Source organism: Pseudophryne corroboree, chromosome 2, assembly GCF_028390025.1.
Source record: "Pseudophryne corroboree isolate aPseCor3 chromosome 2, aPseCor3.hap2, whole genome shotgun sequence".
In the NCBI taxonomy this organism is placed as follows: domain Eukaryota; kingdom Metazoa; phylum Chordata; class Amphibia; order Anura; family Myobatrachidae; genus Pseudophryne; species Pseudophryne corroboree.
The window spans coordinates 854,909,043-854,926,622 of NC_086445.1; the positions used below are offsets into that span (position 1 = coordinate 854,909,043).

The window sequence follows — 17,580 nt, forward strand, 5'->3', positions numbered from 1 at the left end:
GGTAAACATTACTCCGCTCAAACAAGCACAAGTAAATATATTACACTCAGTGTGTAGTGTTGATGGGAACTTGGTATTTTTTTTTGAATCAATAGTTTTTTATTGAGAAAACAATCACTTTTATAGGGTACAGTACAAAAAAGGGGATGATATAACAATACATTGCAAGGGTAGGTATGGTAGGGATACAGAGGTATGGGGGGGGGGAAATGGGCATCCAGACTAAAATTGGGGGGGTAGTACATCAGAACCAAACAAACATTATGCATCAGTTAGGTTAAGTCACACAGGAAACCATTACATTGCCGTAAGGAGATATTGGTCTAGCTCTAGAGGTTAAAGCTTACAGGTGTAAATTGGGAGAAGACAGTGTGGGGAATCAAAGCTGGGGTCGTCTCTCAACAGGCAAGGGGGGTATATAACTACCTTGATATAGGAGAGTACAGTAGTAGACGGTATCACATAGATTCAGGCCATGTCGGGTTGGTCAGTTGAACTAGGAAGGGTTGGGGTGGGGTTATGAGAGTAATGGGACCCTTCAGTCGAGGAGATATAGCGGTGCCACGGGGACCAACGTGTTTTGAGGGAAGTAGAGTTGAGAGAAGAGGAGGCACATTCTTTCCATAAGGGAGTGGTGGTTCATCTTATGGATGACTCTTAACAAGGTGGGGGGTGTGGGTTGTTTCCACATTTGGGCCAGGTTGGCGTGGGCGGCTATCAAGATGTGGCCCAGGACATATTTAGCAGGAGGTGGGACTGAGGGGGGGACAACTTGAAGTAATGCTAGGGTCGGGTCTGGCATGATGTGAATTGACAAAACCTTATTTATTAGTTCAAATACCTCTAACCAATATTTAGTGATCTTTGGGCACGTCCAGAATATATGAAAGATATGGCCTACCGAGCCGCACAATCTCCAGCACTTATTGCTATGGGAAGGCCAAAATTTATGAATTCGGTCTGGGGTCTGGTACAATCTGTTTATTAGTTTTATATGCATTTCAGTGTGGTTTAAACACTGGGACATGGAGTACGAGGTTAAGAAGACTTGGCGCCAGTCGTTTGGGGATAGGGTTCTTCCCAAGTCCTGTTCTCATTTTAATTGGGCACTAGACTTGGAAGGGGAAGTAGGGGTTATCCGTAGGTTGTACCAGTATGTAATGTCACCTTTGGATTCAGGTAAGGAGAGGCGGGCAAAGAGGGTGTAAGAAGTTGTGTGTAGCGTTGAGTAAGTAGGAGGGATCGTCCTCCACCAGTGTGCCACTTGCATATAGTGGAAGAGTTCTGTGGCTGGGAGAAAGTACTGCAACTGGAGAGTGGAGAAGGGTTTTAGAGAAAGTCCATCTAGTAGGTCGCCTAAGTATAGTATCCCAGCTCGTCTCCATTTAGTTAAATTGAGATGGAGTATCATCAGTGCTAAGGTAGTGATGGATATCTGGGGGATATGGGAAATATGGGATATTAGGGAGACCGATAGTTTGTCCCAGGTTTGTAGTGAAGCCTGCGTGGAGGGGAGGAGGTTTAAGTGAGTAGGTCGGAGCGACTTTGGGATGCGGAAAAGATCAGCTAAAGGGATTGGGTTTGCTCGAATTTGTTCCAGCTCCATCCAACCGATGTGTGGGTGGGCTGCGAAATAATGTTTAATGTAGGCCAGGAGAGAGGCTTCTTGGTATAGGGGAATATTAGGTATATTAAGGCCTCCAGATGCTCTCGGCAGGACCATTCTTGAGAGAGCCAGCGAGGGTGGTTTAGAAGACGGGAACTTGGTATTTTTACTCAAACAGCTTAATAGATCGTAAACCGTTAACCAAACAAGTATAATTACTCTTCATCAGCCACTGGAATTGTCCTCCCTGTCAGTACAAACACCCACAGAATAAGCCATGTCTTACCAAGGTCCCCAAAATGTGTAGCCTCCATGTGAGTTGGCTGCTTTTTGAGGGCAGCCGTCCTGCTGCTCGAGTAAGAGTCCATGTTGGCCGATATGGCATTGATAGCCACATGGCTTGGTCCAGCAGCCTCCAGTAAGGCATTGTTTTTCGGACTTCTTGATGGGGAATGTACTGGTGTAGGTACTGGATCTGAAACACAAGAAAAAAAATAAACTAGTCATATAACTATATATATATATATATATATATATATATATATATATATATATATATACACACATACACACACACACACACACACACACACACAACATGGGGTGGGAAGAGAAAGTTTCAATTAGCATTCAGAAAAAGAAGAGAAAAAAGAAAACACAAATGGGCATCAACAGGTTATATAAGATAAAACAAAACACGCTACTACCTTGGAATCAAAAAATAAGATTTTACTTACCGATAAATCTATTTCTCGTAGTCCGTAGTGGATGCTGGGACTCCGTCAGGACCATGGGGATTAGCGGCTCCGCAGGAGACAGGGCACAAAAATAAAAGCTTTAGGACTAGGTGGTGTGCACTGGCTCCTCCCCCTATGACCCTCCTCCAAGCCTCAGTTAGGATACTGTGCCCGGACGAGCGTACACAATAAGGAAGGATTTTGAATCCCGGGTAAGACTCATACCAGCCACACCGTACAACCTGTGATCTGAACCCAGTTAACAGTATGACAAACGTAGGAGCCTCTGAACAGACGGCTCACAACAATAACAACCCGATTTTTTTGTAACAATAACTATGTACAAGTATTGCAGACAATCCGCACTTGGGATGGGCGCCCAGCATCCACTACGGACTACGAGAAATAGATTTATCGGTAAGTAAAATCTTATTTTCTCTGACGTCCTAGTGGATGCTGGGACTCCGTCAGGACCATGGGGATTATACCAAAGCTCCCAAACGGGCGGGAGAGTGCGGATGACTCTGCAGCACCGAATGAGAGAACTACAGGTCCTATTTAGCCAGGGTATCAAATTTGTAGAATTTTACAAACGTGTTTGCCCCCGACCACGTAGCTGCTCGGCAGAGTTGTAATGCCGAGACCCCTCGGGCAGCCGCTTAAGATGAGCCCACCTTCCTTGTGGAATGGGCCTTGATAGATTTAGGCTGTGGCAGGCCTGCCACAGAATGTGCAAGTTGAATTGTGCTACAAATCCAACGAGCAATCGTCTGCTTAGAAGCAGGAGCACCCAGCTTGTTGGGTGCATACAGTATAAACAGCGAGTCAGATTTTCTGACTCCAGCCGTCCTTGAAATATATATTTTGAATGCCCTGACAACGTCCAGCAACTTGGAATCCTCCAAATCGCTAGTAGCCGCAGGCACCACAATAGGCTGGTTCAGGTGAAACGCTGAAACCACCTTAGGCAGAAACTGAGGACGCGTCCGCAGTTCTGCCCTGTCCGAATGGAAAATCAGATATGGGCTTTTATACGATAAAGCCGCCAATTCTGACACTCTCCTGGCTGAAGCCAGGGCCAGTAGCATGGTTACTTTCCATGCAAGATATTTTAAATCCACCGATTTGAGTGGCTCAAACCAATGGGATTTGAGAAAATCCAAAACTACATTAAGATCCCACGGAGCCACTGGGGGCACAACCGGGGGCTGTATATGTAGTACTCCTTTTACAAAAGTCTGGACTTCAGGAACTGAAGCCAATTCTTTCTGGAAGAAAATCGACAGGGCCGAAATTTGAACCTTAATGGACCCTAATTTGAGGCCCATAGACAATCCTGTTTGCAGGAATTGTAGGAATCGACCCAGTTGAAATTCCTCCGTCGAGGCCTTCCTGGCTTCACACCACGCAACATATTTTCTCCAAATGCGGTGATAATGTTGTGCAGTCACCTCCTTCCTGGCTTTTACCAGGGTAGGGATGACCTCTTCCGGAATGCCTTTTTCCCTTAGAATTCTGCGTTCAACCGCCATGCCGTCAAACGCAGCCGCGGTAAGTCTTGGAATAGACACGGTCCCTGCTGAAGCAGGTCCCGTCTTAGAGGTAGAGGCCACGGATCTTCCGTGAGCATCTCCTGAAGTTCCGGGTACCAAGTTCTTCTTGGCCAATCCGGAGCCACGAGTATCGTTCTTACTCCCCTTTGCCGTATAATTCTCAGTACTTTTGGTATGAGAGGCAGAGGAGGAAACATATACACTGACTGGAACACCCACGGTGTTACCAGAGCGTCCACAGCTATTGCCTGAGGGTCTCTTGACCTGGCGCAATACCTGTCCAGTTTTTTGTTGAGGCGGGACGCCATCATATCCACCTTTGGTTTTTCCCAACGGTTCACAATCATGTGGAAGACTTCTGGATGAAGTCCCCACTCTCCCGGGTGTAGATCGTGTCTGCTGAGGAAGTCCGCTTCCCAGTTGTCCACTCCCGGAATGAACACTGCTGACAGTGCTATCACATGATCTTCCGCCCAGCGAAGAATCCTTGCAGCTTCTGCCATTGCCCTCCTGCTTCTTGTGCCGCCCTGTCTGTTTACGTGGGCGACTGCCGTGATGTTGTCCGACTGGATCAACACCGGCTGACCCTGAAGCAGGGGTTTTGCCAGGCTTAGAGCATTGTAAATCGCTCTTAGCTCCAGTATATTTATGTGAAGAGACATCTCCAGGCTTGACCACACTCCCTGGAAGTTTCTTCCCTGTGTGACCGCTCCCCAGCCTCTCAGACTGGCATCCGTGGTCACCAGGACCCAGTCCTGTATGCCGAATTTGCGGCCCTCTAACAGATGAGCACTCTGCAACCACCACAGAAGAGACACCCTTGTCCGTGGAGACAAAGTTATCCGCTGATGTATCTGCAGATGCGATCCGGACCATTTGTCCAGCAGATCCCACTGAAAAGTTCGTGCGTGGAATCTGCCGAATGGAATCGCTTCGTAAGAAGCCACCATTTTTCCCAGGACTCTTGTGCATTGATGCACAGACACTTTTCCTGGTTTTAGGAGGTTCCTGACAAGTTCGGATAACTCCCTGGCTTTCTCCTCCGGAAGAAACACCTTTTTCTGAACCGTGTCCAGAATCATTCCCAGGAACAGCAGACGTGTCGTCGGGGTCAATTGAGATTTTGGAAAATTCAGAATCCACCCGTGCTGTTGCAGCACTACTTGGGTTAGTGCTACTACGTCCTCCAGCTGTTCTCTGGACCTTGCCCTTATCAGGAGATCGTCCAAGTAAGGGATAATTAATACGCCTTTTCTTCGCAGAAGAAACATCATTTCGGCCATTACCTTGGTAAAGACCCGAGGTGCCGTGGACAATCCAAACGGCAGCGTCTGAAACTGATAATGACAGTTTTGCACCACGAACCTGAGGTACCCTTGATGTGAAGGGCAAATTGGGACATGCAGGTAAGCATCCTTGATGTCCAGGGACACCATAAAGTCCCCTTCTTCCAGATTCGCTATCACTGCTCTGAGTGACTCCATCTTGAACTTGAATTTTTGTATGTACAGGTTCAAAGATTTCAGATTTAGAATAGGTCTTACCGAGCCGTCCGGCTTCGGTACCACAAATAGTGTGGAATAATACCCCTTTCCCTGTTGTAGGAGGGGTACCTTGACTATCACCTGCTGAGAATACAGCTTGTGAATGGCTTCCAATACCGTCGCCCTGTCTGAGGGAGACGTTGGTAGAGCAGACTGTAGGAACCGGCGAGGGGGAGACTTCTCGAATTCCAACCTGTAACCCTGAGATACTACCTGCAGGATCCAGGGGTCCACCTGTGAGTGAGCCCACTGTGCGCTGAAATTCTTGAGTCGACCCCCCACCGCCCCTGAGTCCGCTTGTAAAGCCCCAACGTCATGCTGAGGGCTTTGCAGAAGCCGGGCTTCTGCTCCTGGGTGGGAGCTGCTTGGTGCACTCTCTTACCCTTTCCTTTGCCTCGGGGCAGATATGACTGTCCTTTTGCCCGCTTGTTCTTATAGGAACGAAAGGACTGCGGCTGAAAAGACGGTGTCTTTTTCTGTTGGGAGGGGACCTGAGGTAAAAAGGTGGATTTCCCGGCTGTTGCCGTGGCCACCAAATCCGATAGACCGACCCCAAACAATTCCTCCCCTTTATACGGCAATACTTCCATATGCCGTTTGGAATCCGCATCACCTGACCACTGTCGCGTCCATAAACTTCTTCTGGCAGATATGGACATCGCACTTACTCTCGATGCCAGAGTGCAAATATCCCTCTGAGCATCTCGCATATAAAGAAAAGCATCCTTTAATTGCTCTATAGTCAATAAAATACTGTCCCTATCCAGGGTATCAATATTTTCAGTCAGGGAATCCGACCAAACCACCCCAGCACTGCACATCCATGCTGAGGCGATGGCTGGTCGCAGTATAACACCAGTATGAGTGTATATACTTTTCAGGGTAGTTTCCAGCCTCCTATCAGCTGGATCCTTGAGGGCGGCCGTTTCAGGAGACGGTAACGCCACTTGTTTTGATAAGCGTGTGAGTGCCTTATCCACCCTAGGGGGTGTTTCCCAGCGCGCCCTAACCTCTGGCGGGAAAGGATATAATGCCAATAACTTCTTTGAAATTAGCAGTTTTCTATCGGGGTTAACCCACGCTTCATCACACACTTCATTCAATTCCTCTGATTCAGGAAAAACTACAGGTAGTTTTTTCAGACCCCACATAATACCCCTTTTTGTGGTACTTGCAGTATCAGAGATATGCAAAGCCTCCTTCATTGCCGTGATCATATAACGTGTGGCCCTACTGGAAAATACGTTTGTTTCTTCACCGTCGACACTAGACTCGGTGTCCGTGTCTGGGTCTGTGTCGACCGACTGAGGTAAAGGGCGTTTTACAGCCCCTGACGGTGTCTGAGACGCCTGGACAGGTACTAACTGGTTTGCCGGCCGTCTCATGTCGTCAACTGATTTTTGTAACGTGCTGACATTATCACGTAATTCCATAAACAAAGCCATCCATTCCGGTGTCGACTCCCTAGGGGGTGACATCACCATTACCGGCAATTGCTCCGCCTCCACACCAACATCGTCCTCATACATGTCGACACACACGTACCGACACACAGCAAACACACAGGGAATGCTCTTATCGAAGACAGGACCCCACTAGCCCTTTGGGGAGACAGAGGGAGAGTTTGCCAGCACACACCCAAGCGCTATAAATATATAGGAACAACCCTACAGAAGTGTTGTTTCCTTTATAGCAGCTTAATATATCAATATCGCCAAAAAAGTGCCCCCCCTCTGTTTTTTTACCCTGTTTCTGTAGTGCAGTGCAGGGGAGAGTCCTGGGAGCCTTCCTCGCAGCGGAGCTGTGCAGGAAAATGGCGCTGTGTGCTGAGGAGATAGGCCCGCCCCCTATTTCGGCGGGCTCTTCTCCCGGTGTTTGTGAGACCTGGCAGGGGTTAAATACATCCATATAGCCCCAGGGGCTATATGTGATGTATTTTTAGCCAGAACAAGGTATTATCATTGCTGCCCAGGGCGCCCCCCCCCCCCAGCGCCCTGCACCCTCAGTGACCGCTGGTGTGAAGTGTGCTGACAACAATGGCGCACAGCTGCAGTGCTGTGCGCTACCTCATGAAGACTGAAAAGTCTTCTGCCGCCGGTTTCTGGACCTCTTCACTTTTCGGCATCTGCAAGGGGGTCGGCGGCGCGGCTCCGGGACCGGACTCCATGGATGGGCCTGTGTTCGATCCCTCTGGAGCTAATGGTGTCCAGTAGCCTAAGAAGCCAATCCATCCTGCAGGCAGGTGAGTTCACTTCTTCTCCCCTAAGTCCCTCGTTGCAGTGATCCTGTTGCCAGCAGGACTCACTGAAAATAAAAAACCTAATAACTTTTTCTAAGCAGCTCTTTAGGAGAGCCACCTAGATTGCACCCTGCTCGGACGGGCACAAAAACCTAACTGAGGCTTGGAGGAGGGTCATAGGGGGAGGAGCCAGTGCACACCACCTAGTCCTAAAGCTTTTATTTTTGTGCCCCGTCTCCTGCGGAGCCGCTAATCCCCATGGTCCTGACGGAGTCCCAGAATCCACTAGGACGTCAGAGAAAATAAGATTTTACTTACCGGTAAATCTATTTCTCGTAGTCCGTAGTGGATGCTGGGGACTCCGTAAGGACCATGGGGAATAGACGGGCTCCGCAGGAGACAGGGCACTTTAAGAAAGAATTTGAATTCTGGTGTGTTCTGGCTCCTCCCTCTATGTCCCTCCTCCAGACCTCAGTTAGAGAAACTGTGCCCGGAAGAGCTGACAGTACAAGGAAAGGATTTTGGAATCCAGGGCAAGACTCATACCAGTCACACCAATCATACCGTATCACTCGTGATAAATTTACCCAGTTAACAGTATGAACAACAACGGAGCATCAGATCAACCCTGATGCAACCAAACATAACCCTTATTTAAGCAATATCTATATACAAGCATTGCAGAAGAAGTCCGCACTTGGGACGGGCGCCCAGCATCCACTACGGACTACGAGAAATAGATTTACCGGTAAGTAAAATCTTATTTTCTCTAACGTCCTAGTGGATGCTGGGGACTCCGTAAGGACCATGGGGATTATACCAAAGCTCCCAAACGGGCGGGAGAGTGCGGATGACTCTGCAGCACCGATTGAGAAAACAAGAGTTCCTCCTCAGCCAGGGTATCAAACTTGTAAAACTTTGCCAAAGTGTTTGAACCTGACCAAGTAGCTGCTCGGCAAAGCTGTAATGCCGAGACCCCTCGGGCAGCCGCCCAAGAAGAGCCCCCTTCCTTGTGGAGTGGGCTTTTACGGATTTGGAAGCGGCAATCCAGCCGCAGAATGAGCCTGCTGAATCGTGTTATAGATCCAGCGAGCAATAGTTTGCTTTGAAGCAGGAGCACCCAGCTTGTTGGATGCATACAGGATAAACAGCGACTCAGTTTTCCTGACTCTAGCCGTTCTGGTTACATTAATCTTCAAAGCCCTGACCACATCCAGCAACTCGGAATCCTCCAAGTTACGAGTAGCCACAGGCACCACAATAGGTTGGTTCATATGAAAAGATGACACCACTTTTGGCAGAAATTGTGGACGGGTCCGCAATTCTGCCCTGTCCATATAAAAAAACAGATAGGGGCTTTTATGTGACAAAGCCGCTAATTCTGACACACGCCTAGCTGTAGCCAAGGCCAATAGCATGACCCTTTCCACGTGAGAAATTTTAACTCCACGGTTTTGAGTGGCTCAAACCAGTGTGACTTCAGGAAACTCAACACCACGTTAAGATCCCAAGGTGCCACTGGAGGCACAAAAGGGGGCTGAATATGCAGCACTCCCTTTACAACGTCTGAACTTCAGGAAGAGAAGCCAGTTCTTTTTGAAAGAAAATGGATAGGACCGAAATCTAGACCTTAATGGAACCCAATTTCAGCCCCGAAGTCACTCCCGACTGTAGGAAGTGAAGGAAACGGCCCAGCTGGAATTCCTCCGTAGGGGCATTCCTGGCCTCACACCAAGCAACATATTTTCGCCATATACGGTGATAATGTTGAGCCGTCACATCCTTCCTAGCCTCTATCAGCGTAGGAATGACCTCATCCGGAATGCCTTTTTCTGCTAGGATCCGGTGTTCAACCGCCATGCCGTCAAACGCAGCCGCGGTAAGTCTTGGAACAGACAGGGCCCCTGTTGCACAAGTCCTGTCTTAGAGGCAGAGGCCACGGGTCCTCTGTGAGCATTTCTTGCAGATCTGGATACCAAGTCCTTCTTGGCCAATCCGGAACAAAGAGTATTGTTCTCACTCCTCTTTTCCTTATGATTCCCAGCACTTTGGGTATGAGAGGATGAGGAGGAAATACATATACCGACGGGAACACCCACGGTGTCACCAGTGCGTCCACAGCTATCGCCTGAGGGTCTCTTGACCTGGCGCAATATCTCTGCAGCTTTTTGTTGAGGCGGGATGCCATCATGTCCACCTGTGGCAGTTCCCACCGACTTGCAATCTGCATGAAGACTTCTTGATGAAGCCCCACTCTCCCGGGTGGAGGTCGTGCCTGCTGAGGAAGTCTGCTTCCCAGTTGTCCACTCCCGGAATGAACACTGCTGACAGTGCGCTTACGTGATTCTCCGCCCAGCGAAGAATTCTGGTGGCTTCTACCATCGCCACCCTGCTCCTTGTGCCGCCTTGGCGGTTTTTATGAGCCACTGCGGTGATATTGTCTGACTGAATCAGAACCGGTTGGTCGCGAAGCAGGGTCTCCGCTTGACTTAGGGCGTTGTATATGGCCCTTAGTTCCAGGATATTGATGTGAAGGCAAGTCTCCTGCCTTGACCACAGCCCTTGGAAATTTCTTCCCTGTGTGACTGCACCCCACCCTCGGAGGCTTGCATCCGTGGTCACCAGGACCCAGTCCTGAATGCCGAATCTGCGACCTTCGAGAAGGTGAGCACTCTGCAGCCACCACAGGAGAGACACCCTGGCCCTGGGGGATAGGGTGATTAACAGATACATCTGAAGATGTGATCCGGACCACTTGTCCAGCAAGTCCCATTGGAAGGTCCTCGCATGGAATATGTCGAAGGGAATGGCTTCGTATGATGCCACCCTCCTTCCCAGGCCTCGAGTGCAGTGATGCACTGACACCTGTTTTGGTTTTAATAGATTCCTGCCCAGTGTCACGAGCTCCTGAGCTCTCTCTATCGGGAGATAAACCCTTTTCTGGTCTGTGCCTAGGATCATGCCTAGGAGAGGCAGATGAGCTGTAGGAACCAACTGCGACTTTGGAATATATAGAATCCAGCCGTGTTGCCGTTACACTTCCAGAGAAAGTGATACGCTGTTCAGCAACTGCTCTCTTGATCTCGCTTTTATGAGGAGATCGTCCAAGTACGTGATAATAGTGACACCTTGCTTCCGCAGGAGCACCATCATTTCCGCCATTACATTGGTGAATATTCTCAAGGCCGTGGAGAGACCAAACGGCAACGTCTGAAATTGGTAATGACAATCCCGTACCGCAATTCTGAGGTACGCGTGATGAGGTGGATAAATGGGGACATAAAGGTATGCATCCTTTATGTCCCGAGTCACCATAAAATCTCCCACTTTCAGGCTTGCAATGACCGCTCTTAGCGATTCCATCTTGAACTTGAACCTTTTCAGGTATATGTTCAGGGATTTTAAATTCAATATGGGTCTGACCGAACCGTCTGGTTTCAGGACTACAACATGGTCGAATAATAACCCCCTCCTTGTTGAAGGAGGGAAACCTTGACCACCACCTGTTGAAGATACAATTTGTGAATTGCAGTTAACACTGTTTCTCTCTCGTGGGGGGAAGCCGGCAGGGCCGTCGGTGAGGGGGCATCTTCTCAAAGTCCAGCTTGTATCCCTGAGACACAATATCTATTGCCCAGGGATCTAACAGGGAGTGAACCCACTTGTGGCTGAACTTACAAAGGCGTGCCCCCACCGGGCCTAGCTCCGCCTGTGGAGCCCCAGCGACATGCGGTGGATTTTTGTAGAGGCCGGGGAGGACTTCTGTTCCTGGGAACTAGCTGTGTTGTGCAGCTTCTTTCCTTTGCCCCCGCCTCTGGCAAGAAAGGACGCACCTCGGACTTTCTTGTTTCTTTATTCAAAAGGCTGCATTTGATAATGTCGTGCTTTCCTAGGCTGTGCAGGAATATAAGGCAAAATATCAGAATTACCAGCTATAGCTGTGGAGACCAAGTCCGAGAACCCTTCTCCACACAATCCTCAGCCTTCCATATGCCTCTTAAGTCGGCATCATCTGTCCATTGCATATTCTACAGGACACGTCAAGCAGAAATCGACATAGCTTGGACTCTAGGACCCAGTATACTCATGTCTCTTTGGGCATGTTATATATATATATATATATCTCTTAAGATAGCACCTTTAATATATATCTCTATATATACATATATATATATCTATATGCATACTAGGGTCTCAATCTCTGCTGATAAGGTACCTGTCCACGCTGCCACAGCGCTATAAACCCATGCCGACACAAACGCCGGTCTGAGTAGTGTACCAGAATGTGCACGCTATCTGCAGGATCCCTGAGAATAGCTATTACGTCAGGGCTACCTTTTGGGCAAACGTGACACCGTAGGGGAAGATTCCCATCATATCCTGGCCCTAGTGGGGAAAGTATACTGCCTGAGAATTCTTTGTGGGAAACTGCAGTCTCTTGTCTGGAGATTCCCGCTCTTTTTCATCATGAGAGGAGCTTTCTTCCCCTTAAACATGTGTACCCTTGTGTCAGGGACAGATGAGTCATCAGTGACTATTATCGTAGTCGACACTGGAGTCAAACTCAGTGTCTATTATTTTGGATAGTGAGCATTGAGAGACTCTAAAAGGCTCTGCGACATAAGGACAGACATGGGTAGATTTCCTGTCTGTTCTCTAATCTTTTGTGCAATAAATTCACCTTAGCACTTAATTACACATATCCAAACAGGTGTCGGCGTTGTCGACGTAGACACCCTCTCACACATATTTGCTCCATCTCCTCCTTAGGGGAGCCTTTACCTCAGACATGTCGACACACACGTACCGACACACCACACACTCAGGGAATGCTCATCTGAAGACAATTCCCCCATAAGGCCCTTTGGAGAGACAGAGAGAGAGTATGCCAGCACACACCCCAGCGCTATTAACCCAGGAATAACACAGTAACTTAATGTTAACCCAGTAGCTGCTGTTTATATTGATTTTTGCGCCTAATTATGTGCCCCCCCCCCCCTCTCTTTTTACCCTCTTCTACCGTGTAACTGCAGGGGAGAGACTGGGGAGCTTCCTCTCAGCGGTGCTGTGGAGAAAAAACATGCGCTGGTGACTGCTGAGTAAGAAGCCCCGCCCCCTCGACGGCGGGCTTCTGTCCTGCTTTCATGTACAATTTTGGCGGGGGCTCATACATATATACAGTGCCCAACTGTATATTATGTAAACTTTTGCCAAGAGGTACCTAATTGCTGCCCACCCCCCCCCCCCCCCCCCCTGCGTCCTGCACCCTACAGTGACCGGAGTGTGTGGGTTTAGTGTGGGAGCAATGGAGATATGAAGACTGGAGTCTTCTGCCGCCGATTTCAAAGTCTTCTTGCTTCTGACACCGGCTTCTGTCTTCTGGCTCTGCGAGGGGGACGGCGTGCGCGGCTCCGGGATCGGACGACCAAGGGTGCGATCCTGTGTACGATCCCTCTGGAGCTAATGGTGTCCAGTAGCCTAAGAAGCAGGACCTATCTTCAGTGAGTAGGGCTGCTTCTCTCCCCTCAGTCCCACGTAGCAGAGAGCCTGTTGCCAGCAGATCTCTCTGAAAATAAAAAACCTAACAAAATACTTTCTTTTTAGCAAGCTCAGCAGAGCCCACTAAGTAGCACCCAGCTCGTCCGGGCACAGATTCAAACTGAGGTCTGGAGGAGGGACATAGAGGGAGGAGCCAGAACACACCAGAATCCAAATTCTTTCTTACAGTGCCCTGTCTCCTGCGGAGCCCGTCTATTCCCCATGGTCCTTACGGAGTCCCCAGCATCCACTAGGACGTCAGAGAAATTACAATTTAATAGTGATTACATCATCAGGATGTGATGACATAAAGGGTTAATTAATGGACCACCTTTGCCCCAGCTACCAAACAGGACAGCTCGCCCAGCAAGAGGAAAGTTAGATACAGCTGTTCAAGTCTATGTATTTTTATAATAAAGCAGACAGTTCAAACTAATGAGAAGCACAGACTGCATTGGGTTTATATTGTGTTATGGCTCTTCATTAGGAATGTGAGAATATGAAACTAACCAGATAATACACAGAATGGTTTTACATCTGTACTTAACACTTTGCTAAGCATGAAAATGACTACTGTATAGGCAAAAGATATAGGAAATGTAACAGCATTACCTTTAAATATTTTGACATCTGGCTTCTCTTGATCTTTTCCTTTGACTGCAAAATATACAAAGAAAATTCAATTTGCTGGTAAAATAAGCAGTTATCGGTATGATGTTGCTGGCTAAAGAGTAGAGTCATCTATAACTGCAATAAATGTTGCATTTTAGGTAAGGAGATATGGGTGGGAGCAGTTACCAGGAAATAACTGACAGTGATACAGTCCCTTTATGAGAAGTGCACGGGCAGGAAGTAAAGGTTACGGTACATCTGCAATTATCTGCAAATAAACCATTTGTTAGGTGAATAGTCAAATATGAAAATTATGTGTCCGTACATAATATCATAAAATTCATCACCAAGCAACCCAATCAGCCATTCATAAACACTCGTGCTTCCACACAAATGATTTAATCATTTACACCATGGGAGAATGCACACAAACAATCTTCCTTTTCATTCCCATTGTCCAACATAATAATCCTACCACACGTACACACATTCACGGTAGTGTTAATTTTTTTGTTGGGAGCCAATTAACCTACCAGTATATTTTGGATTATGGGAAGAAACAGGAGTACCCGGAGGAAACCCATGCAAGTACATGGAGAATATACAAACTCCACACAGTTAAGGCCATGATGAAAATTGAACCTATGACCTCAGTGCTGTGAGGCAGTAATGCTAAACTATTAAACCATCCGTACTGCCCCAATACCTGGGGCGTTTTTCATGGTTTTGGCCCTGTGATGGGAGACATTAATTCTGCATCACACTATGACATCCTAGAGCAGTGTTTCTCAACACTCAAGTTTTCCAGATCATGTTTTGAGGATTTCTCTCTGTGGAAGCAGGTGGTATAGCTACTGACCAAGCAAAACAGATTACTTCACCTGTGAATGATTAAAGAAATTAAGAACTGTTGAGAACCACTGTTCTAGAGATTTGTGTACTTCAAACTTTGGTGTCAATTCAATTTGCCGACAGTTGAATAGCGCCGGAAATTTGCTCCCGTCACTATTCAACTCTGCTCATGTTAAGTCGGCGAATGCCCGTTCTCCCGTACTTAACAGGCTGATTTGTCGGGAGAACGGTCATTTTCTGACTTAACTGCCCGGCGCGATGCTGATTTCCGACAGAATCAGCCTCGCGAGGGCCGTGCGCCAGCACTTTTGTCAGATTTTTGCTCGCACACCCTGGGGGTGCGAGAGGAAATACCGACAATTGTCACATGGCGCTGTATTGAATTGCACCGGGAGTTAATTCCCGGCACTATTCAACTGTCAGCAAATTAAATTGACACCTTTGTGTCAAGTTTGGAGAGGAGTACCCATAAAGAAAAGCAAGGTGCATCAAAGAATAATTTACAGAGGCTGGTGTGGATGAACCTGTTATCACATTTTTGGGATAAATTGAAATGCTGACTGCAAGTCAGGCCTTACTGCCCAACATTACGAATGCCGCAGAATGAAAGATAAAGTGCATACACACTGAACGATAAAGTGTACAATATTGTTAAGTGACGTCACCCCTCCCATCCCTGAACATGCAGTCATGAAAGATATAGCCTAAATTGGACTGCATGTTCAGTTGATAAAGATAAATGATAACGACACGCGGAAGTGCGCATCATTATCATCATGCAAACACACTTGACAAAATGCACGATAATATCTTTATTGTGCATATCGTCCACTTAAATCGTCTAGTGTGCATGCCCCTTAAGCCTTGTGCAGAAAAACACACTGGGGGCGAATCAATTGTTTCCCCTGCAGCTACCACTAGAGGGCACAAAAAGCAGCAATTCAATTGTTGGTCTGTTTGGGCACCCATTAGCCGCGGAAGAGACAATTATTTTAGCTGCCTGCTGAGGCGGCGAGAAGAAATGTGCAATAAGTCTGTTGTGTAGGTTCCCTAAGCAGGAAGTTTAGATGGGATTAGCCATTAATTGCAGGTATCCCCATTTATTTGGGCACTTATAAAGTAATGGACGCTCGATCAGAGCAACAACTGAATTGCTCTGATGGGCACCCCAAAAAACATTTGAATTGCCCCCCTGAGTTTAATGGACTTCTCCTCATTCCTCCTGTGGGCTAAAATACAGTATACTGGTTTGCATCTGTATTATTGTATGTCAGTTTGGGATACTTTTTATATGAATAAGCTATGATACATTTCTGTCATTAAGCCCCATTCAATAATGTCTGTGTGAGCCTCAGAGTCAGATTTTATTATGGGATAAATCAGGAAACGGCTATAAACTTTCCAATGAGGGCCAGCTCCTTAACCACCTCTAATGGCTGAATTGGATGATAAATAGTGAGTGACAGATATCATTTGGGGGGATTTTAGTCATTTTTATACAGACCTGGTGGTTTTGTTTTAACCCTTTCACACAGACAGATCACATGCTTTGAGAAGGCTTGTACTGACACTATTAAAAATTACAAAGCAATGTTTTATAGCAAAGTTCACATGTTACTGTATAGTAAACCTATGAATGAAATATGGCAATTGCTATAGACAAGGATTTTTTTTCTCTCCTGTAATTCTATATTCAGTATCAAAACATGTTGTGCGCAGTATTAACGTCTTAGTGCTAATCCTCAGGACACAAGACATTGAGACCTGAACAAAGGGGTCTGTGTTTCAGTCTGACCCTTCATTTGGGCCTCTTTAAACTCACTGCAATCTAACCCTTACGCCATAAGTCACAAGTGCACATGCGAACATTCACGGTCAGATATTAGGACTATTTGCACAAACCTTGTCTGGAGTAGACCAAGTTCTACATAATACACATTCTAATACATCTGTAGGTAAATTCATTTTGTTCTGAGGAGTCAGTAGGGTGTTTACCCACTAATGTACACCAGCTGCCACGGACTTGTGTGTTAGCATAAGGACAATGCACACAAATGTACAGAAAAACAACATGTACGAGTGGAAGCTTTAATTCAGCGCGAGGTCACACTAGAGCTGTGCACACTTCCCAGTTTTAAAGTAAGTAAAACATTTCTTATTTTGGCAGAGGTGGGAGCAAAAATAAGAAATGTTTGCTACCATAGCATCTCGTCGGTAAGCTGACCGCCAGTCAGCCGTACTACACCCCAGCTTTTCAGGGTTGTGCTTCTCCATGTTTGTATCAGTGAGAGAACAGTACCCCTTTTACACTCGCAGAAAAATCCCGGGATATTGCACGTGAACGCGCATCATCCCGGGATTTTTCTCAGTGTGAATGGGTACAGGGTCCATTTCCCGGGACGAGCATCCCGGGATTTCATCCCAGGTCTCGACCAGGGTTGAACCCGGGACCGTACCGGGAAGCTGGCAGTGTAAACGGGTATACCGGGTCAAGACGACCCGGCACCCGTTCTCTTCATAGGAGGAGGCGGTGCTTGGAGAAGATTATCTCCAAGCACCGCCTCTGGGAGACTCAGCGGTGACGTCACTGACCCGGCAATATGCCGGGTCAGCCCGCTAATGTGAAAGGGTCATTCCCGGGAATGTGTCCCGGCAAATATACCGGGACACATTCCCGGGAATGAACTTCACTGCGAGTGAAGCTTTTGCATTCATTACATAAAACACTGTGTCCAAAGAGGTGCACTGCAACACAAGTGCACTGTGATCTAAGTATGAATTCAGAAGGGTATAGTCACATAAGAGAATACTCTGCAAGGGGTGTAGTACGGCTGACCGGCGGACACAGTGTTTTATGTAATGAATGCAAAAGCTTTTCAATCACTTATTCTCTCACTGA

At 47.4% G+C, this 17,580-nt stretch overlaps 1 protein-coding gene across 2 annotated transcripts in view; it reads right to left on the reverse strand.

The window, feature by feature from the left end:
- Window positions 1-17,580, reverse strand: part of AKAP10 (A-kinase anchoring protein 10) — a 201,886-nt gene that overhangs the window by 152,221 nt on the left and 32,085 nt on the right. For both annotated transcript variants that reach the window (XM_063955810.1, XM_063955809.1), the window contains exons 2-3: window positions 13,830-13,874; window positions 1,893-2,081 (exon numbers count right to left, since the gene is read on the reverse strand). In XM_063955810.1, the coding sequence (XP_063811880.1) occupies window positions 1,893-2,081; window positions 13,830-13,874 (234 nt within the window). The remainder of the gene's footprint in view (window positions 1-1,892; window positions 2,082-13,829; window positions 13,875-17,580) is intronic.